The sequence below is a fragment of the Trachemys scripta genome, chromosome 16 (genome assembly GCF_013100865.1).
Source record: "Trachemys scripta elegans isolate TJP31775 chromosome 16, CAS_Tse_1.0, whole genome shotgun sequence".
NCBI classification, from domain to species: domain Eukaryota; kingdom Metazoa; phylum Chordata; order Testudines; family Emydidae; genus Trachemys; species Trachemys scripta.
The window spans coordinates 2,495,260-2,521,824 of NC_048313.1; the positions used below are offsets into that span (position 1 = coordinate 2,495,260).

At 52.5% G+C, this 26,565-nt stretch overlaps 2 protein-coding genes across 2 annotated transcripts in view; both read left to right on the forward strand.

Moving 5' to 3' along the window:
* Positions 1-1,296: 1,296 nt before the first annotated feature.
* On the forward strand, positions 1,297-20,883 carry SPRED3 (sprouty related EVH1 domain containing 3). Its single transcript, XM_034792486.1, has 6 exons — positions 1,297-1,395; positions 13,864-14,038; positions 14,130-14,298; positions 16,472-16,542; positions 18,264-18,434; positions 19,769-20,883. Exons 2-6 carry the CDS (start codon positions 13,868-13,870, stop codon positions 20,462-20,464), a joined length of 1,278 nt encoding a protein of 425 aa, XP_034648377.1. The 5' UTR covers positions 1,297-1,395; positions 13,864-13,867; the 3' UTR covers positions 20,465-20,883.
* Positions 20,884-25,650: 4,767 nt separating this feature from the next.
* The window catches only part of FAM98C (family with sequence similarity 98 member C), a 15,337-nt gene continuing 14,422 nt past the window's right edge, over positions 25,651-26,565 (forward strand). Inside the window, 1 exon segment of the mRNA XM_034792715.1 lies at positions 25,651-25,657. Within this exon segment, the coding sequence (XP_034648606.1) occupies positions 25,651-25,657 (7 nt within the window).

Consider the following 26,565-nt stretch of genomic DNA (forward strand, 5'->3'; position numbering starts at 1 on the left):
TGTGGCAATAACCAAACCTCCTGTTCTTCTTGTGCATTTCAAAGAAAAGAGGGTTTGGGGATTGGTTTTATATAGTTTTTATGCCCAGAATTTAAATTCCCTGAGGGGCTGAGAATCTCCGTTAATGCTAAATCGATCAATTGAAAAAAAAAACAGGAGCTGGCGACCAGGGTCCTAGGCACAAAGCCTGGATCTAGAACCAAACTTTCCCACCACTGGGAAAACCAGTTTGGCTCATGAGTTGCAAAATTAGGATCAAGGTAGGTTCTTCTCTGGCATCACCATAGTAACCAAGCCTCAGAAACACTGATGGGTTTATCCTCACACTCCCTCTCTGAAGGGACTTAGCTTCACTCTCCCGGTTTTATAGCTAGGGAACTGACGCACACACACAAGCCCAGATGCAGGAAGTTACTTAAGCACATGCCCGCTGTCCTTCAGCAAGTCTGTAGCAACGCCTGGGCAGTGAACCCAGAGCGCTGGTGTCCCAGTCAGTTCTTTACCCACAGGACTGTCCTTTCTCTTGCATGAGAAATTTAATTCCGATCTAACCCCTGATTCAGGCATGTTCCGGGCCACAGTTCCGGTTCTGGCCTGCTAGAGCTGGAGATGACATACAAAATTTGGATCGGGACTTCGATTTGCATTCCGATCCACTCCATCGTTTGGATCTAGTGCTTCGGTACCAGCCAGTTAGAGATAACGAGACAAGCTGTGAAATTCAGACTGGATCTGGGTTTGCAAGCTGATCCCTCCCATTGTTCTGACCTGGGATTCTGCTTTGGCTGGTTGGGATGGGATCTAGAATCATAGAAAAGTGAGGCTGGAAGGGACCTTGAGAAGTCATCAAGTCCAGCCTCCTGTGCTGAGGCAGGACCTTGGAAACCCTAGACCATCCCTGACAGGGGTTTGTCCAACATGTTCTTGGACATTAGAATTCGGATTGGCTCTGGGTTTGCGTGCGGATCCTCCCCAGAGTTTTGATCTCGGATTCAGCTTGGGCTCAGTGGGACAAGAGATGAGACTGGGATCGGATCTTGCTTTGCGTGCTGGTCCTCCCTCGATTTCAAACCTGGGATTCTGGTTCTGGCCCATTATAGAGACAACGCGAGAAATTCAGCACTGAATCTGGGTTTGCTTGCCAATCTGCCTGAGGCTCTTCTGATCCCGGTTCCGACCCACGTCCTCTTAGCTCCGTAACCATCGACTGATGATTAATGTTCAGGCGCTTTGATTTCTCCTCCCCTAATCCTATAGGGGCATTAGGACCAAGTGGAATCCACTTTTCTCTGTTCCTTTTCCCTTTTCCCAGCTCAGCTTTGGATTCTCTCTTCTCTCCCCAGCTCCTGGTTCTCCACTCCCGGTGTAAGAAATCAGTCCAGGCCCCCAGCTGTGGTCAGTATTAACCAAGGCAGGTGCAGTGGGGGGGAGGGAGGGTGGGTTGGGAATGGGGGGGGTAGGAAAAAAGGGGGAGGAGGGATTAGAAATGTTACTTGCTGAAAAATGGCTGCTGGATCTTCATTCTCTTTATAATGATGAACAACGAAAAAGAAAAGCAATTTTTAAAAAACTGAAAATCCTACCACCATATAAAACACACACAAGCCACACACACAGAGCACCTGCACCAGCCATGGAACTAGAGTGAGTCGGTCTTCATTTACCATCTGCCCCCCCCCCATTAAAAAAAAATCCCCATAAAAGCAAGAAAAGGGGGGGGATATTTTAACCCAATTTATGCCCCCCCCTTTTTTTGGCAAAACAATTGAGATTTTAAAATTTTATTTTGCTGCCTAAAAAAAATAATAATTTTCATTTAAGGAGGCAAAATAAAATGACATCTCTAAAAACATCCTGCATGCTTTCATTTCTCCGTTCTCCTCCTTCCCAGCTGCTGCTGTTGTTCTTAATTTAATTTCTTCTCTCCATCCTCTTTTATTTTTAATCATTTTTAAAGCCCAAACCATTTTATTATGATTTTTTTTATGAATGAGATTAGATGTCCCCCCTCCCTAAAAGGGGGGGGGGGATGTGAAGGGTATTTGTTTGTGAATCAATCCTATTTGCATCTGGATTCATTCATAAAAAAAAAAAAAAGAAGACAGGGTTCACCTAGAGGATCCATCATGGTGGGTTTAATTTCCTTCCCTTCTTGGCATGTCAGTTTTTTGGTTGGGGAGGGGGATGTAGGGAGGGGAAGGGGGTCCTTTAAATCTGGCACTGTCACACAGTGGGTTATTGGTGACTGTTTAAAACCGAGATGTGGAGTGAAACTGACACATCCTGTGACTATATTTTCCCCCCTATATATCTTGGATTCTTTTTTTTTTTCTTGTTCACCTGTTGTTTATTGAAGGGAGAGGGACAAAGAGCCTACCTTGGGTCATGTGACCCTCCATTCACAAAAATCCCATGGTTTCCATTGAGATGGGCTGAAAGGATCAAGCAGTTGGGCCATAGATAAGCATTTTCAACGTACCTTTTCGCATGCATGTTGTCCGGTGCCTACAGCATTGGCAGAGGGGAAGCCAGTGGTGCTTGGGGGTGGGGGGCGGGGGGGTTACAGATCACATCTGGGATGTTTCTTTCTACAAAATAAATCCTACTGTTTTGATTCCATAAATATATGCACCAGCAGACAGCTTCTGCAAGAAGGTTCGCAACTGGACAGTATGTATCTGGGCATGATCTATATCCATTGTATGTTTGTTTGGGTTGGATTTTGATTTGTGTGTGTGTGTGTGTGGCAGGAAAAGAGTGCTTAGAAGATGCTGTGATGGTGAATTTTAAAATATTGTGATCTAGGAATATTTCATTTATTTGTTCGGAAGGATGTGGAATTTTTTTTTAAATGTAGTTCCTGCAAATAGGGAGGCCAGGGTGTGGGTAAGAGAATCGAATTTCCAATATGTATTATATAGATCTATAATTTTAGGCTTTGGTTGTGTTTGGGGCGGTGGGGGTGGGGAATGAGACATGCATTTTAAGCCCTGGCGAAAGGTCTGTTTGATTTTTAGTCATAGTGGGTAATATGTGAATTTAATTCATGGTTGTGTGAGCAGAAGGGTTTGGATTTATTTATTTATTATTTTAAAATTTCTTCCCCATGTTAAATAAATAAAAACTCTGCAGTGAAAAACCCCAGATCTGATATTTTTTTAATTATTATTTTTTTAAAGTGTTATGATGGTGGGGCGTGGAGAAAAATGCTCAGTTGTGTGGACTGGAAAATGGGGAATGGCTGACTTGGGGTGTTTGTAGGGATGTCTTATGTCTTTGAACAGTGTTGTCCTTTTCGTGTCTGTAGCCCCCCCATTTCTCTCTTATTTTCTTCCCCCCACCCTCCTAAAAACCAGGGATCTGTAGATCCACTTTGCTTCAGCATCTTTGATCTTGTAATACATAATGTCGTTTCCCATGGCAACGCGTTGTGATGTCATGTATATGCTTAAAACACTCTTAATTATTGTATTATTATATTTTTAGGGGGGGCAATCTGATGTTCTCTTCTGATTTTTGACTTTATTAAAGGGATTGTCTTAAAAGGGTCTTCATTCATATTCTGAATTATTGGAAATGCATGGCACCGTCTTCTGATTGGTGGAGAGAGCTTCTTTCATTACATGCTGGTGGTCTGTTGATTTTATTTAAGCAGGAAAGTTTTCATTCTTGTTTTTGGTTGTTGCAAAAGTTGACCATTTATTTCAGAGCAAAATTGAGAGGTAAATTTGTGTGCGTATGTGTGTAATGAGGCAAAATATCACTTTTTCACAGAGGGGCGGGCTCTGGTGGGTAGAACAGGGGTGGGGCTGAGAATCAGGACTCCTGGGTTTCATTCCCAGTTCTGCCATGACTACGCTGCGTATCGTTTAGCGAGCCAGTTCCCCTGCTCTGTGCCTCAGTTCCTCCAGCTGTAAAATGGAAATAATGAATCTGATCTATTTCTCTGGAACCTAGATCCATCCACGCGTGAAAAGTGCTCTCAGCCACTCAGAGGGGAGGGACGTTCACCACGCTTAGCGCATTCGTGGTTGGCAGAGGGCACGCCTGCTTGGCTACAGCTTGCAGCGCCTCCTGCTGGCTCTTTTGTCATCAAGCGCTCTTGCTGTGGGAGGGGTGGGTCAGCTTTGCTATTTCCATTTTACAGATGGGAAAACAGGGACAGAGCAGGGGGAGGTGACTTCCTCGACAATGCCTAACAGTGGCAGACCTGGGAATAGAATCGAGGAGCCCTGACTCCCAGATTCCCTTGCCCAAACCATTAGACCCCATTCCTTCCCCAGTGCTGGGACTGTACCCCGGAGTCCTGGCTCCCAGCTCCCCTGCCCTAACCCTCCTCTGCTCCCAGAGCTGGGGATAGAACCCAGGAGTCCTGACTCCCAGCCCCCACTGCTCTAACTACTAGACCCCACTCCCTTCCCAGCACTGGGACAGAACCCAGGCATCCGGACTCCCCGTCTCCCCGCTTGTTAAACAGTAAACCCAGAAAAAGCATGCAGCATTTATCCCACTAGTAGGCACCACGCTTTTCCGTTCTGGGAGCCCCCTCCTATATAGCACAGCCCTCCCCTTCCCAAGTAACGATACGAGACCCCCAAAAGCCTGCTTGCGATCCTAGCTGGGTAACACTCATTGTAACGTTTGCTCAGTTGCAGGGCTTTTTATTTGATTGTTTTGTAGGGCCTTTTGGTTTAGCGTGAAATGATACAAAGCCATCCCAAACGTCATTCTAAACTTGACGCAGCAATCTGTATTCTTTTAATATACACCTATATTTTAATATGATTTTATTTTAAGTAAAACGGTCATAGCTGGTGAATAAAGAAAAATGAGTAATTGCTGTTGGGTTTCAGCAGGGGGGCCCGTGTCAGATGGATCATGTGAAATATTATTATTTATGCCTCCAGCTCCATTCATGTGTTAAAGGCAGAGTGGGGCAGTGGTTAGAGTTCTGGATGGGAAGTCAGTAGGCCGGGGTTCTGTGCCTAGACGTGTCGGCTAGTGGTTAGAGCAGGGGGGCCTGGGAGCCAGGACTCCGGGATTCTGTTCCTGCTTCTGGGAGAGGTGGGCGGGGGGGTCTGGTGGTTAGACCATGGTGGGGCTGGCAGACAGGACTCCTGGGTTCTTTTCCTGCCTCTGGGAAGGGAGTAGGGGTCTGAGTTCCGATCTGGCTCTGGGATGGGAGTGGTTAGAGTGGGGGTGTGGAGTCAGACCTGGTGGGTTCTATCCTGTTCTGGGGAGGAGTGGGGTGTGTGGGACTCAGGGCTCTGGGTTCTGTTTCCAGACCTGCCGCTCACGTACTGTTTGGCTTCGGGGGAATCACTTCCCCTCCGCGTACCTTGGTTTCCCTGTCTGTAAAATGGGGATAATTATATGAGCCTGCTTCGTAAAAGCTTTGATACCCTCCCATGAAATTGGGCTGTCGAAGCCAAGTGCAATTGTTGTTATCGTATTTATAGAGCAATACAACATGGCCCCTGTCTGGAGGAGTTTACCACCCAAGTTAAATAAGGGGCAGGGTGACAAGAGAGGATGAGAACATGAGGTAGTGGATTTTTTACTTGGATGGCAGCATGATCGATTGGTTAGAGCAAGGCACGGTGATGCTATTCTCTGTCCTGGGTGCTGTCCCTGGCTTTGCCCCGATTCACTGTATGGGTTTGGGTAAATCACTCCCGCTATGTGTGTCTTGGGAATAGAGACTTTGTGATGTGCTTTGAGATCCTCGGGTGACAACCTCTGTGTAGATGTAGAGAATCGTTGTTGCGCTGTGTGAGTTGTGTGAGAGTTCACTAATAGCCTGTCGTCTGCCTTAGTATTTATCCTTTGTTTTACAGTCGTGCGTGGGCACCCCCCAGCCACAGACAAGGACCCTGTTGCGCTAGGCACTGACCAAATGCAGAACAAAAAGATAGTCTCTGCCCTCAATGAGCTTCCAATCTAAGAATCCCGTATTACTTCTGTCTAATCAGTGTAATATAACCTTTATCTGTATAAATCTCTAATCCTTTTTTTTTTTTTTTTTTTTGCAATCCAGCTAGGCTCTTTGGCCTTCAGGATAATCTTGAGGCAATGAGTTTCACAGGTGAACAGTCCATTGTATATAACAATACCTTTCCCGAGTATCAGCTTTACATTTGTGGCCGTTCGCTGTCCCCTTGTTCCGCTGTGACAGGTAAAAAATTGGCACGGTGAACTGGGGGTTGATTTCCAGAGGAAGACAAAAAGAGCTAAATCTTCCTGGTTTTGGTAGGTGGCAGATGGAGCAACAAAGAACCATCTTCCTATATATGAAGATTTAAACCCCTGGGTGGAATGATTTTTAGGGTGGGAGAAGCGGTTAGAACTAGTTGTCTATGGATGAGATTGTGGAAGAACTGGAGAGGGCTGGGGAAAATGCCTTAGCGATGTCAGGAACTCATCTGGGTAGTTATCAAAAAGATGATCGAGATCACACTTGATCAAGGTGTTTGTATCCCTTCGTGTGGAGAAAATACTGGCTACCAAAGGGCTCTTTAATCTAGTGGAGAAGAGCAGAACAAGAAGCTAAAGCCAGACAAATTCCAGCGAGAAACCAGGCACTGATTTTTAACAGTGCGGGTGACTGGTGAATGAAGCAAGCTCCCAAGGGAAGTGGCGGATTCACTGGCTGCCTTGCTGGAAGAGATGCTCAATTTACTGGGCCAAATGCAAGGGTAACTGGGTGCAGTTCTGTGGCCTAGCCAGTCTAGGTGATCCAGTTGTCCCTTCTGGCTTGAACTCCACGAAATTAAAGAAAGGGTAAATCTTGACTGAACACAAGGACAGTCGTTCGATGGGGAGATCCTCTGGAGAATTGATTTCTGGAGGGGAGGGACATTTTAAAACGAGGCTGGAGAAACCACTGGACGATGAGGACTAATATTGTACTGGCAGGCACCTGGGCGAGGTACATGAATGGTTGGCTGGGGCTGTGCTAGCTACAGGCTTTGCTGAGAACCTATGGGCATAGTATCTGAGGATTTAAAGTTATGGCAAACAGCATACCTCATCCTCTAGCCTCTGTGTGGGGGAGTTGAGGTTACCAGGAGAGCCTTGACAACTCTGATTGTAGTATCGTTTTTAATATCTTCCTGGGCCTGACTTCCTCTTGCACTGGAGTAAACTGGGAATCCCACAGAAAATCAGATTAGCTCTAAACCAACCCTATCTAGCCTACTCGCTTGGTAATGGACAGATCTTGCAATTCTAGGTGCCATGTATGTTGTTGTATTTGCAGTAGTCCCAAGAAGCCCTTGCTGAGGACTAGCACCCCATTGTGCTTGGAGCTGCACAAACATAGACCAAAAAGATGGTCCCTGCTACAGCTGGGCAATTGGGGGGGGGGGGCATATAGTAAAGATGGGTGAAATTCAGCAGATAGTTTTATCTCGGGGAAGTGGGAGGTGGCGAGGGCGCAATCAAAAAGGTTGAAACGGTTTGTTCAGCTGTTTCCAAATGCAATGGTTTGTTCTCTCATTTCGAAATGGCGTTTTGTTTTGCAATGTAACTGGTTTTTTAAAGGTGAAAAACACCCAACATGAACCTTTTTCTTTTTTACTAGGAAAAAACAAACAAACAAACAAAATCCATTTGGGCTCAAACTGAACCGATCTCTTCATTTTTCAGTTCAGCTTCTGAACCGAAAAATCAGTTCTTCACTTAGTTCTAGTCCTTGCCCCAAAGACCTTCCACTCTGTGCACAGCAGAAAGTCTAGCACTTGGTGCCTGGTGTCGGCATAAAACTGATACCAGCACAGCAATGTCCGCTAGGAGTATGGAAAAAAAATCACATCTCAGCTGACCAGCTCTGCTGGAAAATCCCCAATGTAGACCCCGCTATGCTAACAAAAGAGGGCTTCTGCCCACGTGGCTACCGGTGGTGTTACAATGCTGACCAAAAAATCCTTTCTGTTGGCGTAAACTGCGTCTACACTAGGGGGCTATCCCAGCACAGACACAGCCTGAGTTTCATTCATAGATTCAGGGCTAGAGGGAATCATTCAATCATCTAGTCTGACCTCTTGTATAGGACCAGAGAATGTCACACAGTTATCTCTGCGTTGAGCCCGGCTGTGTGTGTGTGTGGCTACAGTATCTCCTCCAGAAAGGCAGCCAGTCTGGACCTGAAGACTTCAAGCGATGGAAAATCCATCTTGGATGGATTTGGTGGAAATTTCTCAGGAATGTTCCTCTGTGGGCTGGAGGTGAGCTTGGAAAACGCCAGGTGGAGAGCAGAGGGAAATTAGGAGTGTGGGAACGTGGGCAGAGGTTACAGTAGGAGAGCTTATGGGAACCTGTCTGCATCTCGCAATGGTTGCCTTTCCCAGCCTGGTAACCCCTAGAGCCCTGCCTTGAGACCGAAGGGGTACCCGCTGCTCGTCAGGGGGTCTCCCATTGTGCCAAGTGCTGCACAGGCCCTGTCTGACATCAGGAGGGCGGAAGAGGCCACTGCCCCAGGCACTGCATGGACCCGAGCAGAAATTGGGTGCAGGTTGGGGAGGTGGTGGCTGGTCTGTCAGACCAGCATGGTACAGACCCCAGTTGTGCTGGGCGCGGCACGGACACCTAGTGAGGTCTGGTCCCCACCCAGGTTTTGCACCTGCTCCCCCCGTTTCGATTAGGGGGGTGATGTTTGGTGTTTTAATAGAAATAGTTAAAGTGGCCAGTTACACCCGGACCTTTTATGTAGCTTCTACTGGGAGAATGACCCTCGTGGGAGGCTGCATTTGTATCGCTTTCACTACAGGGCAATGGACATAACTTCTGTGTGTGGCCACCGCCTGGGAGACAGCCTCTGCCCAGCCAGTCTGAGATGAGAGGGAGGGTCCTTCTCCCCAGGTCATAGAGGAGAGGCAAAGTGGGTCACCCAGGAGAGCCTGTGACAGAGTTGGGACTCAAACCCAGAGCCCCATCCCAGTGCCCACACCCCTAACCGGCTTCCCTCCTTCAGCCTGGCCTTTAGGTGCTGCTCCCTGCTGCCAATTCTGCCCTCCTGGGTGCAGCTGGGAGTGCAACGGGGCCCTGCCTGAACCAACACCACCTGGCCCTGGGGGCCCAGCTGTAAATTGTCAATGATTAACTTCTGTAGATGGAAGCCAAATGCATCCGCTTTTAAAGTCAGATTAGCACCATGTTTGTGTAACACCTGGGCAGCCGAGGCTGCTGCTGGCTGCGGTGGGAGGCGTGGGAGGGGACAGTTAATCAGTTGCCAATCCAGTTGGTTGGCATCATGGTGGGAGTGGGAGGATGGGGATTGTGCAAAGAAAGGGGAAGACTGGGATAGCAGGCGGCTGTGGTTGGGATTGAGGGACTCCAGAAGAGCTGCGGGGGGAGCCTGGGGGCTGGGATAGGAAGGGGCTGCAGGTCAGGATTGAGGGGTGTGAGCAGAGCAGGGAGCAGACGGGGGAAATGAAATAGGCACTGGGAGTCTTTGGCAGCATTCAAGGAAGAGAACTAGCGATTTCTCCAGGGCTGATGCTGGGGGTGGCCATCATCTGGTACCGGTGCCAGCACTTTTCAGAGCGAACATGAGCTTTTCCCAGGCCGGGGCCCTGGGCCGTGGCAGGGATGGGCGTAAAATCTTTCCAGCCACTGGGATCAGGCTTTGCTTTCCTTCCCCTTCATGAGAATCAGATGCTGGAATGGCAGCCCGCGGGGCCACCCTGTCTTGGAGCATCTCTGTGACCCATGCCACCCTGGGCCTCTACTCGGCAAAGCCGTCAGCTGGCTGGGTTGAGTCCCTACCCAGACCAGGAAGCCAGCCACAATCGGCAGCATCCCACGAAAGTTCAGAGTCTCCCAGGACAGGCTGGGCCATGCAGACCGAAATCCCCTGGGAAAGAGGGTGTCCTCAAGGACAAGGTGGGGGCAGCATGTGTGTGTGTGTGGGGGGGGTCACTGCACAAGGGATACGTGGGGGGATCTGCTCTTCAGAGCTCCTGGTCCAGACCCTCCCATGGAATTCAGTTTAAATATGCCCCCTTAAAAGCAGGAGGGACAGTAAGCAGCCCATCGCTAGGGTGTCTGGGCGGGTGGGGATAAGGAATCTTAACACAGCCGGATGCACTGTTCCGGGACCCTGGACACCGGGGTTCTGCTCAAGAGCTGGTTGGGAATTTTTCAGTTTTTCAATATAATTTTTTTCCTGCCAAAAATTGCAGACTCATGGAAGCTGTCCGTGCAGTAGGGTGGGTTCTGACGACTCTCCCGACTCAACAAATGTTTGGAAGGAGAACTGAAATTGTCCAAACGGCAGCATTCAGTTTCTTCCGCTTCAAAGTGACTTTTCATTTTGAAATTTCAGCTCATTGGACCAAAACCAGTTAAAGGAAAAAAACTAAGAGAAAAAAGGTCAAAATTGAAACACGACATTTCGATGGACCCAAACTGACAGTTTTTCACTTTGCAAAAAAAAAAGTGAGATTTTGACTTTTTGTCCTGATTCAAGGTGTGTGTGTGGGGGGAGGGAATGTTGAACTACTGAAAATTTTCTTCGGCTAGGAAAACTGTTTCCTTCCCAACTCTCTTCTATTTCCACTGGGGGCCCTGATCTTTGTCAGGGTCTGTGCAGAACTCTGATTTTGGGCCCGGTTGTGTGGGGCGCTGCACAGACCCCAGCCGAGATCAGGCCCCCATTGTGCTGGTTGCCTCACAGACACCGAGTGAGAGGCAGTCCCTGCCCTGAGGAGCTGACAATCTAAAAAGGGTATAAGGGGAAACTGAGGCACAAGGAGGCGATGCGACTTTCCCAGGGTAACGCGCAGGCCAGTGGCAGAGCTGGCAGTAGCCCCCATGTCTCCTGAGTCCCAGCCCAATGCTGTGCCCGCTGGGCCGTGCAGTCTCCCGCACACACGCAGTTGTTATTTCTCCATTAAGCTCTTTCCTCTCCATCTCGCCATCGCACCCCCCCCCTTTCCATTCCCTCTCAATTCTCAGTAACTGGCGCTGTTCAGGCCCCCTCCCAGTGTCCGCCAGGTCCAGCCTCTGAGCCCCACGGAGCTGCCCATTCACACTGGGCAACGAGGAGCTCTTGGGGAGGAGCATTGGACTAGGATGTTGCAGTAAAGGGGGCCGGCTGGGAGGGGGGGATCAGATGGGAGGTGGGTGGGAGAGGGGGGCCAGAATTCAGTGGGGTGGTTTGGGATCAGCTGGGGGAGGGCAGGCGGGGTGGGAGGTTGAGGATTGACAGGGGGGTGCAGACTGGGGAGAGGGGTGGGGATCAGCTGGGAGTGCAGATGGGAGAGAGGGGCTGGGGATCAGTTGGGGGGCACATGGGAGAGTGGAGATATCACAGAGGGATGGGGATCGGCTGGGGGGGGGAAGGGAAGGGGGAATGGTCTCAGGCTGTGAGTAGGCCGCTTGAGGTGGGATGATGTCCTGACATGCCCAAAGCTACAAAATCATCAGCCTCCTCCCTCCACTCGGGGTGGCATGGTGGGGGGCACAGTGGGACGATGGAGGGTGTCATCCCTTGTGCACCCGGGGGGGGTGTGGGGGAGGGGCATGTGCAAGATGGGGCAAATGGCATCGGGGGCAAGGAGTGTAGGACAGGCTGAGGTTGTGTGGCGTGGGCAGCGAGTGCAACTGAGGCAGGGACCCTGGGGATACATGCAGCTTGCGAACGATGGGGAAGTGCAGTGCAGAGGACTGCATAGTGCCCTTGCAACAGGGGCCCAGGACACAGGCTGTACTTTGGTGGGGCTGCGGTGCCCCTGCAATTGGTATGAGCTAGACAGAAATGTCAGCAGAGCATGCAGTGTCTGTGCGATGGGGGTGTGCAGTGCCCGTGCAATGGGGGTGTGCAGTGTCCATGCAATGGGTGTACATGAGACAGGCTGTATATTGGTGGGGTCTGCAGTGATTGTGCAGTTGGTACACATCAGATATGAATATCAGCAGAGCGTGCAGTGTGCGTGCGAGGGGCAAATGGGAGATGAGAAGCATTTGTAGTTGTTTGCAACATGCGTGCGACAGGTGCGTGCAGTTTGCATGTGACGGGTGCACCTGAGATGTGCAGTGCGTATGCAGAGGGGATGTGCAGTGTGTGCGCAATGGGTACATGTGACACATGAGGCACCTTTGCACTGTGTGCACTGTGTCTGCAATGCGGGTGGTGGATGGATGTGAGACAGGAGAAATGTTTGCAGTGTGTGCAGTGCCCATGCTGTGGGGGCATGCACTGTGTGTGCAATGTGGGAGGAGCCTTTGCAGTGTTCATAGTGTGTGTGCAATGGATGGACAGCTGTAAAACAGAAAGATCCTTTTCCAGGGTGTGCAGTGACCGTGCAATGGGTGCACACGAGACAGGCTGTACGTTAATGGGGCATGCAGGACACACACAGTGGGGGCATGCAAGGCGCATGCAGTGGATGGGCTCCTGTGAAACAGAAGGATATTTTAGCAGGGCACGCAGTGAACGTGCAACGGGTGCACAAGACAGGCTGTACATTGGTAGAGCGTGCAGTGTCCGTGCAGCAGGGTTACGGTGATCGTGCTATGAGGCATGCAATACCTGTGCAATAGGTGCACAAGGAAGACACATTGTACTTGGCAAGGTCTGCCTTGCCCAAGCGATGGAGGTGTGCAGTGCCCATGCGATGGATGGCGTGCAGTGCTCGTGCAATGGGTGCGCATGAGACAGGCTGTGCATTGGTAGGGCCTGCAGCGCACATGCAATGGATGGCATGTCACACCCATCTGATGGATGGCGTGCAGCGCCTATGTGATGCATGCACATGAGATAGGCCGTGCGATGGGTGCTTATGAGACAGACTGGACATGCAGTGCCTGTGGAATAGGTGCACATGGGAGACATGTTGTACTTTGTAAGGTCTGCCTTGCCCAAGCAATGGGGGTGTGCAGTGCCCATGCGACGGATGGCATGCAGCACGCATGCGATGGGTGCATGTAAGACAGGCCATGCGACGGATGGCACGCAGTGCCCATGTGACAGATGGTGTGCAGCGCCCATGTGATGGGTGCTCGTGAGACAGGCTGTGTGACGGATGGTGTGCAACGCCTGTGCAATCAGTGCTCAGGAGACAGGCCATGCGACGGATGGCATGCAGAGCCCGTGTGACAGATGGCATGCAATGCCTGTATGACGGATGATGTGCAGTGTCCGTGCGATGGGTGCTCGTGAGACAGGCTGTGCGACGTATGGCATGCAGTGCCTGTGTGAAGGATGGTGTGCAGTGCCTGTGTGATGGATGGTGTGCAGCGCCCGTGCGATGGATGGTGTGCAGCGCCCATGCTATGGGTGCTCAGGAGACAGGCTGTGCGACGGATGGCATGCAGTGGCTGTGCGACGGATGGCATGCAGTGCCCGTGCGATGGATAGTGTGCAGTGCCTGTGCGATGGGTGCTCAGGAGACAGGCTGTGTGAAGGATGGTGTGCAGTGCCTGTGCGACGGATGGCATGCAGTGCCCGTGCGATGGATAGTGTGCAGTGTCTGTGCGATGGGTGCTCAGGAGACAGGCTGTGCGACGGATGGCATGCAGTGCCCGTGCGATGGATAGTGTGCAGTGCCTGTGCGATGGGTGCTCAGGAGACAGGCTGTGTGATGGATGGTGTGCAGCGCCCGTGCGATGGGTGCTCAGGAGACAGGCTGTGCGACGGATGGCATGCAGTGCCCGTGCGATGGATAGTGTGCAGTGCCTGTGTGATGGGTGCTCAGGAGACAGGCTGTGTGACAGATGGCATGCAGTGCCCGTGCAATGGATGGTGTGCAGCGCCCGTGCGATGGAGTGCTCATGTGACAGGCCGTGCGACGGATGGCATGGACACACAGACTGCGTGTGGGGAGCCGAGCCTCTAACTGAGCCTCCTTGTGCCCCCCGCAGTTACATGCTTCGGGTGCGAGCTGTGGTGATGACCCGAGACGACTCGAGCGGGGGATGGGTGCCCATGGGCGGGGGCGGCCTGAGCCACGTCATGATCGGCAAAGTCCGGCGCCCAGAGGAGGGCGGGCGGCGGCGCCAATACCTGATCTGCGGGGAACGCCTACGCGACCAGACCGTAAGCCTGACTCCTGGGGAGAGGTTGGATGGGGGGGCAGCTTGTGGGGGGGCCACCCCGCCTGCTCCTAATCTCCCCCTCTCCATTGCAGACCATCCTGGAGTGCGTGCTGAAGAAGGACCTCGTCTACAACAAGGTGAACCCCATCTTCCACCACTGGAAAGTCGGCGACAGCAAGTTCGGCCTGACCTTCCAGAGCCCCGCCGATGCCGCAGCCTTCGAGCGGAGTGTGCAGGCCGCCCTGGAGGAGCTCGCCGAAGGTGGGGCACCAGCGCCCCGGGACTGCAGAGATTCAGGGGGGTGCCCCCAGGGGAGTGTGGGGCCCAGGGATTGTGAGAGATGCAGGGGGTGTGAGGCCAGCCGGCTGCTCCATGGGTGTTGCTGGCTGGGGTCCTGAGCCTGTCTGGTTCCCCCTTGGGGGTTCTGGTCTGGGGGGGTTTAGGGAGGGACTGATGGGAGATGTGGGCGCTTATTGGTGGCATGGGTCTGCCTGTTGCCCCCCCCCCCTTAGCAGCACTTGGTTGGGGGGGGGGCGCAGGCAGCTCCCCCCGCCTCCCCCCGGGGGCATTGGTCAGAACCAAGAGAACCCTGATGCTGGAAACGACCTGAGTTCACCTTAGCATGGCCCTGTGACTAAGACAGCCGGCTGCAGGGAAGCAGACATGGGGTCGGTTCCCAGCTCAGCCACCGACTCTACCTGCGTGACCTCAGGCGTGTCTCTCTCGGCCTCGGTTTCCCCCATCTGTGCCATGGAGATATGAACCCTCTGCGGCCGGCCAGAGGGGGTGGGAGTGGGGAGGCTGTTGATGTTCGGGAGGCTCCCATATCCCAGGGCCGTCGCTGCCCCTCGGTGGATGGCATTCCATGTCGGAGCGGCCAGGGGAGAGAGGGAGGGAGCCAAATCTGGAGCTCTGGGAGTCCCTGGATTCCCAGCCGGAGGTCCCAGCACTGCAGGAGAACACTGTCTTCCCAACCCTCCCCACCTAGCAGGGCCGGCACCAGCTTAACAAGCAGGTGCTTGGGGCGGCCAACGGAGAGGGGCGGCATGTACGGCAATTCGGGGGCAGAAGGTCCCTCACTCCCTCTAGGAGTGAAGGACCTGCCGGTCGCGATTGCGATCGCGGCTTTTTTTTTTTTTTTTTGCTTGGGGCGGCAGAAATGCTGGAGCCGGCCCTGCCGCCTAGGCACTGCTGCCATGGCCCTCCCTCTGTCCCACCCCGCCGTCCCCTGGTCCCCCTCTGTCAGGTCAATTCCCTAGAGAGCTCCCAGCGATCTAAAGGCCTGGGCACTGCACCAGAGCCTAGCTCCTTATCCCCCCTCCCTCCGTGGTCTGGGGGTTATTCTTAACTCCTCCCTCTCCTTTGCCCCCATCACTGATTCCTGCCTATCTTCCCCCCCGCGCGCCCGATCCAGTCTCTGCTCCCCATCCTCTCTCCTGGCTGGGGGCTGCTTCGTTCTCCTCTCTGGCACGCTGCCCCCCTCCAAGCCGTGCTGCCGGGCCTGGGAGTGTCCTTTTCCCCCGCCCGCTCCGGCGTGTCCCCCCCTCCCCATCCGCTTGCATGTCAGATTTTAAATCTCCCGGTGCTGCATCACTCCACCCGTCTCTGCCAGTCTTCCCTTCACGTTGCCCCTCGGCGGTGCCAGCATTCACACTCAGCCCCCTCCCCATCGGCCCCCTACACATAGTACGGCCTCCCCTCACTCCTCTGCAAAGCACGCCTGCCCCTAAACCCCGTCTGGTTTCTGCAGCCCGGAACACGGTAAGCGCTGCTACAGGGCTTACCGGCTATTTAAAGGGACACTACCCTGCACTGGCCCGCTGCTGCTATGCCATCTCAAGCAAACTGATCCACGTAGAAGACCCCCTTTGCATTTCCCCCCTCCCGCTTGCCTGCCCCTGGGATGGAACCATCCCTTCTGCTCTGTCTGGAGAGCGCCTGGCACACCCCACACCCCCCGTGGGGATCGAACCCAGGAACTCTGGAGCTAAAAGCACAAGGGTCAGCTGCCTGAGTGAATGATCCCAGGCCTACCTTAGTGCTACTATTCAGAAACCGCTGTATGTACCGCAGCCACTGGAGGAAGACAGATAGCGCCCGTATATGTTTATGTGTCGGCCCCAGACATCCCCTTTTCTTCTGAGGCATCGCTCCAGCTGCAAAGCTTTGGTGCCCTCAGGTCCCCGCAGGGTGGGTGGGGATGGAGCACCAGGCACTGGGCCTGCTTGAGGCAACGGGGGTGCCCTTATGTCCCTCCCCCCTGCGATCCCAGCCCCGGGGTCCCACCTGGACAGACCCCAACCCAGGTCCTTTGCGTTCCCAGCACTGAATGCTTTTTCTCAGCTCTGCCCCCAGTAACCGGACGCCTTACTGGGCCCGCGTCCTTCCTGGGGGGACTGACTTTCATGTACCTTCCTCTGTTTTCCCTTCCCAGGTTCTCTCTCCTCCTCCTCCTCCTCCTCCTCGTCTCAGGATGACGCCGACGGGACGGATGACGCAGGGTTGGTAAGTTGAGCACTGGGCAGAAGTACCTTCTGGGGGAGAACCTCCTGGATGCTGAAGGGTTCCTTGGTCCAGCGGAGAGAGGCAGAACCAACGGCTGGAAGTGAAAGCCAGGCCCATTCCAGGGGGTAACTGGGCGCAGTGCAGGTCAGACTAGATGATCTAATGATCTCTTATTATAATCAGCTGAACACGAGCTTCTGGTGCGACGTTGCAGCCAAAAAAGTGAACGCCATCCTGGGATGCATCAATGGGAATCTCCGATAGGAGCAGAGAGGTTCTTTCCCCTCTGTATTTGGCACTAGTGCAACCACTGCTGGGATCCTGCCTCCAGTTTTGGTGCCCACAACAAAAGAAGGATGTTGATAAATGGGAGAGGGATCAGAGAAGAGCCAGGAGTGAGATCAAAGGATTAGAAAACCTGCCTGATATTGATAGACTCCAGGAGTTCAATCTGCTTAATTTATCAAAGAGAAGGTGAAGTCTATAAATACCTGCATGGGAACAAATATTTAATAATCGGCTCTTCAGTCTAGCAGAGGAAGGTCGAACACAGCCCAATGATTGGAAGCTGATGTTAGACAAATTCAGACCGGAAATAAGGTGTAAATTTATAAGGATGAGAGGAATTAATCACTGGAACAATTTCCCAAGGGGTTGTGGTGGATTCTCCATCACTGACCAATTTTAAATCAAGCTGGGATGTGTTTCTAAAAAATCTGCTCCGGGAATTATTTTGGGGCCGTTCTCTGGGTTGTGCTATCCAGCAGCTCAAATGAGATGATCTAGATAAACTTCTGGCCTTGAAATCTACACATTATTTCTAGCAGCTGAAAGCCCTCGCTGTCAAAGTGACGGAGAACTTCAAAGTGAGATGGTCACAGACCCCGTGTCCCACGGATGATTGGACCTGGTGATCTTCTGAACAAAAAGCGCTCTCAGCCGGGCTTGAGGCTGTTCCCATCACCTCACACTGACTCAACAGACACTTTAGTCTTGCGTGACGATCCTGTAATAAACATGATTAATAATCTATAGAATAAGATTCCAATAGGGTTTTAGGGCCAGGCAGAAAAGCCGCCCATTCGTTAGGTGCTGTACAAACACACAGAGCCCACAATCTAAATAAGTGAGACAGGCCTTAAAATCCGTGAAAGTCCTTCGTGATGCCATTCCGCTCCGGGAAGCTTCCAGTCTGATTCCATGTTCTCCCCTGCCCAGGGTGGGGTGTGAGTACCAGCTGGGAGCAGATGTTGTGAATTTCCACTGTCCCCATTCCCACAAGGAGGTGGGGGGGGTGGTCCCAGACAGAGCAGGGGACATAGGGACCCAAGCCGGGGGACAACTGGCCCAAGAGGGAGATGTTGCCTGATAAAGGTCTGGACTAGTGCTAGGAAAAACAGACCCCTTCCCAGCTTGACCAGTGGTCTCCCTACACTGGGATCATGGCAGGCCGCGCATGCCAAGCAGCACGTGGCATGGTCAGTGTTTAAAAAGGAGACCGCTGAGGAACAACTGGGTGCTGCAGGCAGCAAGATGGGGGCGCTCTCGCCTACTGGTCAGTGCTGGCCCCGATGCGGTGCTAGGGGGCACTGGGCTGCAGGGTGGGGGCTCAGTAGGGGGCGCTCTCCCCGCAGGGTCAGTGCTGACCCCTGTGCAGCACTAGGGGGCGCTGCGCCATGGGGCGCGTCTTTCTCACTGACAGCCGCCGCCTTTGTCCCCAGATGCACACGGACAGCGAATCCTCCTCGAACAGCCGGAAGGAAATGCTCCCCAAACACATCACCATTGTGACTAGCGAGTCCTCCTCCAGCTGCTACATCCGCTCGCCCGCCTCCGAGGAGTTTGCCTTCAGCACGGCCCAGGGGTCGACGCCAACCAACCAGGGAGGGCAGGTGGGTCTGGGCGGGGGTCCGTGGCCCTGGGCATGATGGGGACGGGCGCTGCGTAGCCCGAGGAAAGAGATGGGAGAGAGAAACTCTTCCACGGGCTGGTGGCGGCTTCTCAAGTTAAAGCTGTCCTGCACGGGGGTGGGGTGGGGCGGAACTGGGCTTGTACCTTTGGAAATCCCAGGCACGTCAGCTCCACCCCCTAGGCTTGCTGGTGACTTTTTGGAGAACTTGAGAACATGTGTTGTGAGCTTTCCCAGCCCTGCATAGAATCTGCGGTGGGGAGTGATCTTTAACAGCGAGCACTTTTTTCCCACCTGTTTGTAGAGTGTCTGAGTTAAGCAGGGGTTAATAACATCTCTGGTATCTGGGGGTCTTTGTTGTGCACAGGGAGGACGGGCTTGGGGTTAGCGCGCTGAGCTGGGGCTCTGCTGCAGAATCACCTGTGTGAGATGGGCTGTGTCATCACTCCATGCCTCAGTTTCCCCAGGGTGTCATGGGAGTAATAATCCTTTCTCTCGCCAACCCTTTGTCTATTAAGACTGGGAGTTCTTCAGGGTAGAGGTAGTCTCTCACTCTGTGTGTCTGCGGTGCCTGGGACAACGGGGCCCTGATCTCGGTCGGGGTCTGGGCAGCGCCTGGCACAATGGGGCCCTGATCTCGGTCAGGGTCTGGGCAGCGCCTGGCACAACAGGGCCCTGATCTCGGTCGGGGTCTGGGCAGCACCCAGCGCAATGGGGCCCTGATCTCGGTCGGGGTCTGGGCAGCGCCCGGCACAATGGGGCCCTGATCTCGGTTGGGGTCTGGGCAGCGCCCGGCACAATGGGGCCCTGATCGCCATTTGCTGCTCTAGGCTTTGAGATTTGGTCTGCACCCTCTGCATGGTGCAGGGATCTGTTCCCTATGGATAGGGGCCCCCAAGTTCCAGGGCACAGGGAGGGGATGTGATGGACAGCTGGGCTGTTGGCAACACCCTTGGCTTGGTGGACTGAGGCTGCAGCAGAGGGCTCCTGCCCAGGGGCCTGAGGACATGGTTCCTTGTCTTCTGCCAGCTCTCAGATTATGGGAGTGGGATCTTTGGGTTACAGCATCTAGCCTCCTAGGTTCTGTTCCCAGCACTAGAAGGGCAGTGGGGTCTGGTGGCTAGAGCAGGTCAGGGAGGCTGGGTGCCAGGACTCCTGGGTTCTGTTTCCAAGAGCCCTGTACTGCTGGCTCCAGAGTTGGTCCTTCGGTTCCCGGCCTCAGTGACGTCCTGCTGTGGCGAGTCCCACAGGTTAACGAGACTGAGGCGGGAGAACGGTGCAGGCTGTACCTCTGTCCTCTGTCTCCCCCTGCCCCAGGTGCAGACCCAGCCCCTGCAGCACGTGACCCTGCACGACGAGGAGGAGCTGGAGAGCATCAACCCGTGCAAGGACCTGTGGGTGAGCAAGGGATATGAGGACTACAGGCGGGCGGCGGTGCACAAGCGGGAAGCCAACCCCGACAAGGTCGGCATGTGCGTGCACTTCGAGAAGGGCAGCAAGGAGCGCCACTTCCCGGCAGCGGGGGGAGGCGGCGGAGGCGGCGAGGGCCACCTCAGAGACCCCAAGGGTTCCCCGTCCTGCCGGATCCACGCCGCCCCTTCGCCGCCCAAGCAGAAGCACGCCAAGGAGCCGGGGGCCAGCGGCGGGGCAGGCTCGGAGGAAGACGCCGTGCCCTCCCGCTGCGTCTATTGCCGGGACGTCTTTAACCACGAGGAGAACGGGCGGGGCCAGTGCCAGGACGCGCCGGACCCCATCGGGCGCTGCGTCTACCAGCTCACCTGCATGTGGTGTGCCGAGAGCATGCTCTACCACTGCATGTCGGACTCGGAGGGCGAGTACTCGGACCCTTGCTCCTGCGACCTGGGACACCCGCACTTCTGCGTCCGCTGGATGGCGCTGGTGGCTCTCTCCCTCGTCGTGCCTTGCATGTGCTGCTACCTGCCGCTCCGCGCCTGCCACTGGTGCGGGGAGCACTGCGGCTGCTGTGGTGGGAAACACAAGGCCGTGCGGTGAAGCCGGCCGGCGTGCGGCGCTCTTCTTGGCTTGGCTGGGGGGGAAGAGAGGCGAGGAGATGGAGGCAGAGTCTTAAGCGGCGGCAGGGGGGCTGATTTCCCCCTTCTCTTGCACGCCCCAGCCCCCGTGTCCCGTGTTTGGAGGGGGAGGAGCTAGGCGGTTTTATTCCGAGTGTCGGGCGTGGCTGGTGAGTTTCATTATTTTTTTTTTCCTTTAAAATTTCAACATTTTGGGTCCTTTTTTATAAAAAAAAAAAAATAATAAAGAAATGAAAAAGAAATGAAAGAAAAAGAAAACAAATAAAATGAACGAACGACAGTCTCAGGAGAGATAGGTAGATGGTCATGGAGGGGGCAGTTTTGCCCTCTCCCTTCCTCCTAGCTAAGGGGGGGGGGGCCACAAAGAAAATTTAACCCCTCCTTCACCCAGGGGGTCCACATGACTTGTTATCCGGGTGAGTGAGGAGGGGGGGGGGGAACCAATAGACTATGTAACCCCCTCCTTCCTTTACCCTGGCTGAGTCACAAGGATTTCTTTTCAATTTTAAAAAAGGAATACAAAGAACAACAGAAGGAAAGAAAATATCGTAAATGGATACGCGTTGGATTTTTATTTTGTACTCAGGAGGGAGTCCAGGGAGCAAGAGAAACTAATTTGTGCTGAAAATGCCCATATTTAAAAAACAAAAAAACCAAAAAAAACCACCCTTCCCTGCTGTATTATATAGTAAACTGCATGGGGAGAAGTTTGTTAACTTGTGGAACTGCCCGCAACATGATTGTTCCACCAGAGCACGGTCCGAGATCCTGCAGCTTTATAACTGCACAATACTGGGGTGTCCTTTTAACAAGGACGACAGGCAGACAGGGTTCGATTTACAGGGTACACAAGCTGCAGCATCCCTCCAATTTTTGTCCCCCATGCTCACCCCCAAATACAGTTCCCGTGGTTTATTTCTGGGTCCCAGGCTGAACAATGGGGCACCCCTTGAAGTGTTTGGCGGGCTACAATTTCCAGGGAAGTTAGGGAAGGGTTTTCTGCAGCTCCCCATGTGACACCCCCTTTCCCCGGTCATGTCTGGCACCGGTGGCAGGGCAGAGTATACCTAGATCATAGCTTCTTAAGCCCAGGGTCACGCCTGGCCTCCCTGTCATTGGGGCAGGACGGGAAGGGGAGTCAGATCTTGAAACTATTATTTACAAGCTGTTGGAACGTGGGGTCGTGGTGCTGGCCCAGGTCCAAAGCAAATGGGAGCCGTGCGGCCACTGCTCGCTCTCTCTTTGTACTAAACCCATTTGGGATGTCTTAGCTTATTACTGCCTAGAGTTTGGGGTGGAAGAAGTACTGGACTTGGGAGTCAGGACTCCTGGGTTCTCTTCCCAAATCAGAGAGGGTATGATCTAGTGGGTTAGAGCAGGGGGGCTGGAAGCCAGGACTCCTGGGTTCTAGTCCCAATTCTGATAGTGGGGGGGGGGGGGGGGGGGAGATCTAGTGGATTAGATCTGTGGGGCTGGGAGTCTGGACTCCTGGATTCTCTTCTCTGTGTTGGGTGGGGAGTGGGGTCTAGTGGTTAGAGCAAAGGACTGGGAGTCAGGACTCCTGGGTTCTGTTCCCAGCTCTGCAACTGTCTTGCTGTATAACCTTGGGCAGGTCACTTAATCCTGATGTCCCTCTAGTCTCATACCATTCCTCCACCTCCCTGTTTGCGCTGCCTAGCAGTGAAGTATCATTATCAAGCCTCCCTGAGGGACGGGACAGGAGCCCTCTTGAGACATTTAAGACTAGGCCATGCAAAGCCACAGGGTGTGGTCTCCAGGGGCTGACCCTGCCCTGGGACCCAGTGAGTGTGGAATAGAGGGGCCGATCTCTCCAAATCCAGTGGGGGTGAAGCAGAGCTGCCTGAAAGTACTTTGATCTCTGGCCCGGGGCCCCACAATCAGCGGGAGGGGAGGGGAAAGCAAAGAAAATCCAGGACCAGAAACCAGTGGGACCCTCGGAGTCTTACCCCAGCTGGCTGAATCATTCCCCCCCATCCCCCACCCCATGCTGGCTGTTCAGGGCCCCCTGTGTAACACGAGTTTGATGGAGCTCAGCCCACCTCCCACTGGGACGAGGCGTCAGCCTTCCCACTGGGCACAACAGGCCCCACCTGCCGCCCCTTGCTGCCAGGCGTGAAATAAAGCCAGGGACCTCTGGCCAAGGGAAGTTCCTGGTCAGGTTTTTTTTAAAGCAGCTGCATCCGGCTGACTCTGGGGTTGTGGGAGGGGCTTGCAACAAGCCCCACCTCTTATTTATTTACTTTTCTCATTTTCCCCTAAGTCGGACAACTGATGTAAGTCAGGAGTATCTGGATCAATGGCATTGCCCCAGTGTAAATCCGGAGTGATTCCATTTAAATCAGTGGCGCTACGGGGGTATAAATGAGGGATAACTCTGGATCAGTGGTGTTACACTGGAGTAAATCTGGAGTAACCACAGAAAGGCAGCAAATTGAGGCTGGACTCTTTCTAAGGGAATGGGGTGCCTGATACAATGAGAGCTTGGCACCTAAATCCCTTCAGCTCCTTTGAAAATTCCCAGCCTTAAAACCAATACATGGACGTATTTATTTTACCTACTGCACAGTTAGCCTGGGGAACTCAATGCCACAAGTTCTCTGAGGCCAAAGTTTAACATCCTTCAAAAAAACGACTGGATGTTTATACAGATAACTACACCCAGAATTAGAATATTAAATATCTTTAAAATAACCAAGTGTTTTGGCAGGGCTATAAAATCTCATGCTATAGGGCATGACCCAACCTCTGACTATCAGAGGTCAGGCAGGAACTGACCCTAGGGGCCAGCTATGCCATAATTACCTGTAGGGGGCACCGCTTTCTGAATTAGCTATTTATTGGCCTCTATCGGAGACAAGAGAATGAACTAGAAGGACGCTTGGTTTGACCTGACTGTCCATGTGAACCCAATAGAGTGACCCTAGTTTTACCCCAATGTAAACAAGATTAGGGCTTGGCCTGGCAGGATTTGAGAGTGTTCGATAGCACACTGGGTCCTAGTCCCATTTCTCCATCCTTGTTCTTTTTTTCAAAAGCTTCCCAAAAAACGAAACAAGACAAATCGTAACTGTATAAAACCTGGCAAAGCTGCGTGTGCCAATGACCCTATGATAACCTTGGGGGCCGATACAGCAGGGAGCCTACCGAAATACAGAAGGGTGTATATTACTGCTGGAATGAGATTCTTTTAATGCTATTTTATATATAAAAAAGTGCGGAGGGGGGCAGAGAGAGAAAAACCCAACCAAACAAAGAAAAAAAGTTAATATTAAAATAATAATTTTTTTGTGGTTGCCAATCTAACTTCTTTTTCCTTGTTTAAGTATTTTATCAGATTTGTATATTCAATATTGTAATTTCTGTGTATTTAAAAAAAAATTAAAAAGGGGGGAATGGAATCAGAGAAGAATGTTCTATTTAAAAGTGTATGTTGTATATTAAATCTTAGCAAAAGTGACTCTTAAATGTTTTCCCCTCCTTCTGGGGTGGGGTTTGGAGGTGCTGGTTCGAGCTGCCCAGATTTATAGGGCCAGAAAGGGATCGTTCTGATCAGCTAGAGCCAGATTCAAGAGATACAAATAGTTTTCAGACACTGAAATGTCTGAGTCACACACAGCCCAAAGTGTCAAATGTTTCATTGCAGCACCAACAGGAGATAAGATGTTTCAAGCAAGGCTAAGTTGCAGCTGCTCTTAATGATTTTAAAACTAGAGTAAAATAAAAATAATGGACTATTTCTGCTATTGGTATATAGCATGATTATATCGATTAGGACACATCAGCAGGAGATAGCATATTATGACAAAGGCCCTTTGTTTTCAGGTTTTAGTCTGTTTAAAATTTCCTGGGAATTTATAGGTGTTTATGACAGAAATTAAACGGTGCAAAAAATTAACTTCACAATTTTCTGGGTAAATGTCGGAGTGAATAGGGGGATGGAGGACGGAAAAAAAGCAACAACTGGAGAAGAGTATTGAAAGTGAAAGCAGTTTAATACCGTGGTTTATTTCATGAACTCTACATTAACAGTAAATACATATATGCATGTGTGTGTATCTTCCACTCCACCGCCTTACTTAGACAGACAGCCTTGCATGTCCACTTCAACTCATTTGTTTTTAACATCAGTACATCTACCGGATGTAATGGGTTAGATTTGCTTATCGTAATCAGTATTTTCATGTACTTGAGCGGTCTAAACTTTGGGTGAAAAATCAGTAAAAACCGCATAATAGCTTTTGTAAAAGCTGGGGATTTGTTGGTTAAAAACCAAAAACGAAGGGCCTTAATTATGATATATTGTAATAATAAAAATAATCTTGAAATGGAAAAGAACATTTCAAAATGAAATTTAAAGGGGCCAAATGAAAATTCCCAGACTGTTTTTTTCTTGTTTGTTTCCCAGAGCTCTGTGAAAATGTTTGTTTTTCTAACTGGGAATGAAACCAAATTTGAAATGTCAACATTTCCCACCAAATGGAAATTTGGAGTTCCAGTCAGTTCTACTTTATACCTATAGCAACTTCCTCTCTACGCAGTGGGTAGAGCAGTGGACACCACGAGACTTGGGCTCTGTTCCCAAGTCTGCAGCTGGCCTGCCGGGTAGCCTTGGGAAAGCCACTTGCCTCGTTGTGCCTCAGTTTCCCTCTCTATAAAACGGGGATAATGGTACTGCCCTCTTTTTGTAAAGTGCTTTGAGATCTCCAGATGAAAAGAGCTAGAGGGTAGCAGGGAGAAGGAATCCAGGGGCTTGACCGTTGTGGCCAAAGAGCTGGGGCAATGCTTTGCCAACACTGCTGCTACATGGTGTTTTTCCTCAAGTCCCCGCTCCTGGAGTCACGACGCTCTCCTGAAATACTGGCTTTCGTTTTAACAGGAAGACCTTTCCAGGCCTGGTGGTGGTGAGACGAAGCTGCAATCCATGGCCCAAATGAGCCCCTACTGGATTGGAAAGCAGACAGCCCAAAGTGCAATAAAACAACCCAAAAACGAGGGGGGGGGAGGGTATTTGGGTTTTTAAAAAAATCTCCCAATTGGCTTGGGGGGAAAAAACCAAACCTCCGGCTGTCAGGACCCGGCTTGTAGGTTCCGAGCCCCTGGCGCTGGCCCCGGTGTGGTTTCACCGGCATGACAGGTAGGTTGCTGCCCCTGGCAAGGGGGCCCAGCCTGTGGTGATGGTGGACGCTGCGGGGAGGTGGAAGAGGCTCTCGGCTTGGCCCCGAGGCCGGCGGTGGAGGAAGGAAAGACTCTGGTTGAGAGGCAGGTTATATGGGAAGAGGAGGCTCTGATTGGCTGGGAGGCGGGTTATTTGGGAAGAGGGGTCTCTAATTGGCTGGGAGGCTGGTTATATGGGGGACAACAGCTCTGATTGGCTGGGAGGCAGGTTATATGGGGGACAGAGGCTCTGATTGGCTGGGAGGCGGGTTATAGGGGAAGAGGAGGCCCTGATTGGCTGGGAGGCGGGTTAGATGGGAAGAGGGGTCTCTAATTGGCTGGGAGACTGGTTAAATGGGGGAAAGAGGCTCTGATTGGCTGGGAGGCAGGTTCTATGGAAGAGGGGGCTCTAATTGGCTGGGCAATGGGTGACAGTGGCGGGGAGGCTGTGGCTTGCTGAGTGGTGGGAGATTGGCTGGGAGGCGGGTGACAGTGAAAAGGGAGGCTCTCATTGGTTGGGGGGCGGGGGAACGCGAAAGGGGAGGCTCTCATTGGCTGGGGGGCGGGGGATAGCGAAAGGGGAGGCTCTCATTGGCTGGGAGGCGTTATTCTAGCTTCAGCCAATCAAGCTTCTTAGCCTCCCGAGCCCCGCCCATTCCGTCCCCTAAGCCAATCGGGGTTCAGAGCGGGCGGGGCCCGTGCGTGGCTGGTCTGCGCCCTGCTGGGGACTTTGAACTTGGGGCCTGAGCCGGGCGGGGCCTGGGCCATGGAGCGCGGGGCGGCCGGGTAGGGGGGACACGGGGGGTGCACGGGAGCGGGGCAGCAGTAGCGGAGGCTGTGGGAGCAGTGGGTGTGGGGGGTGCAGAGGCTCTGGGGGTGCATGGGAAC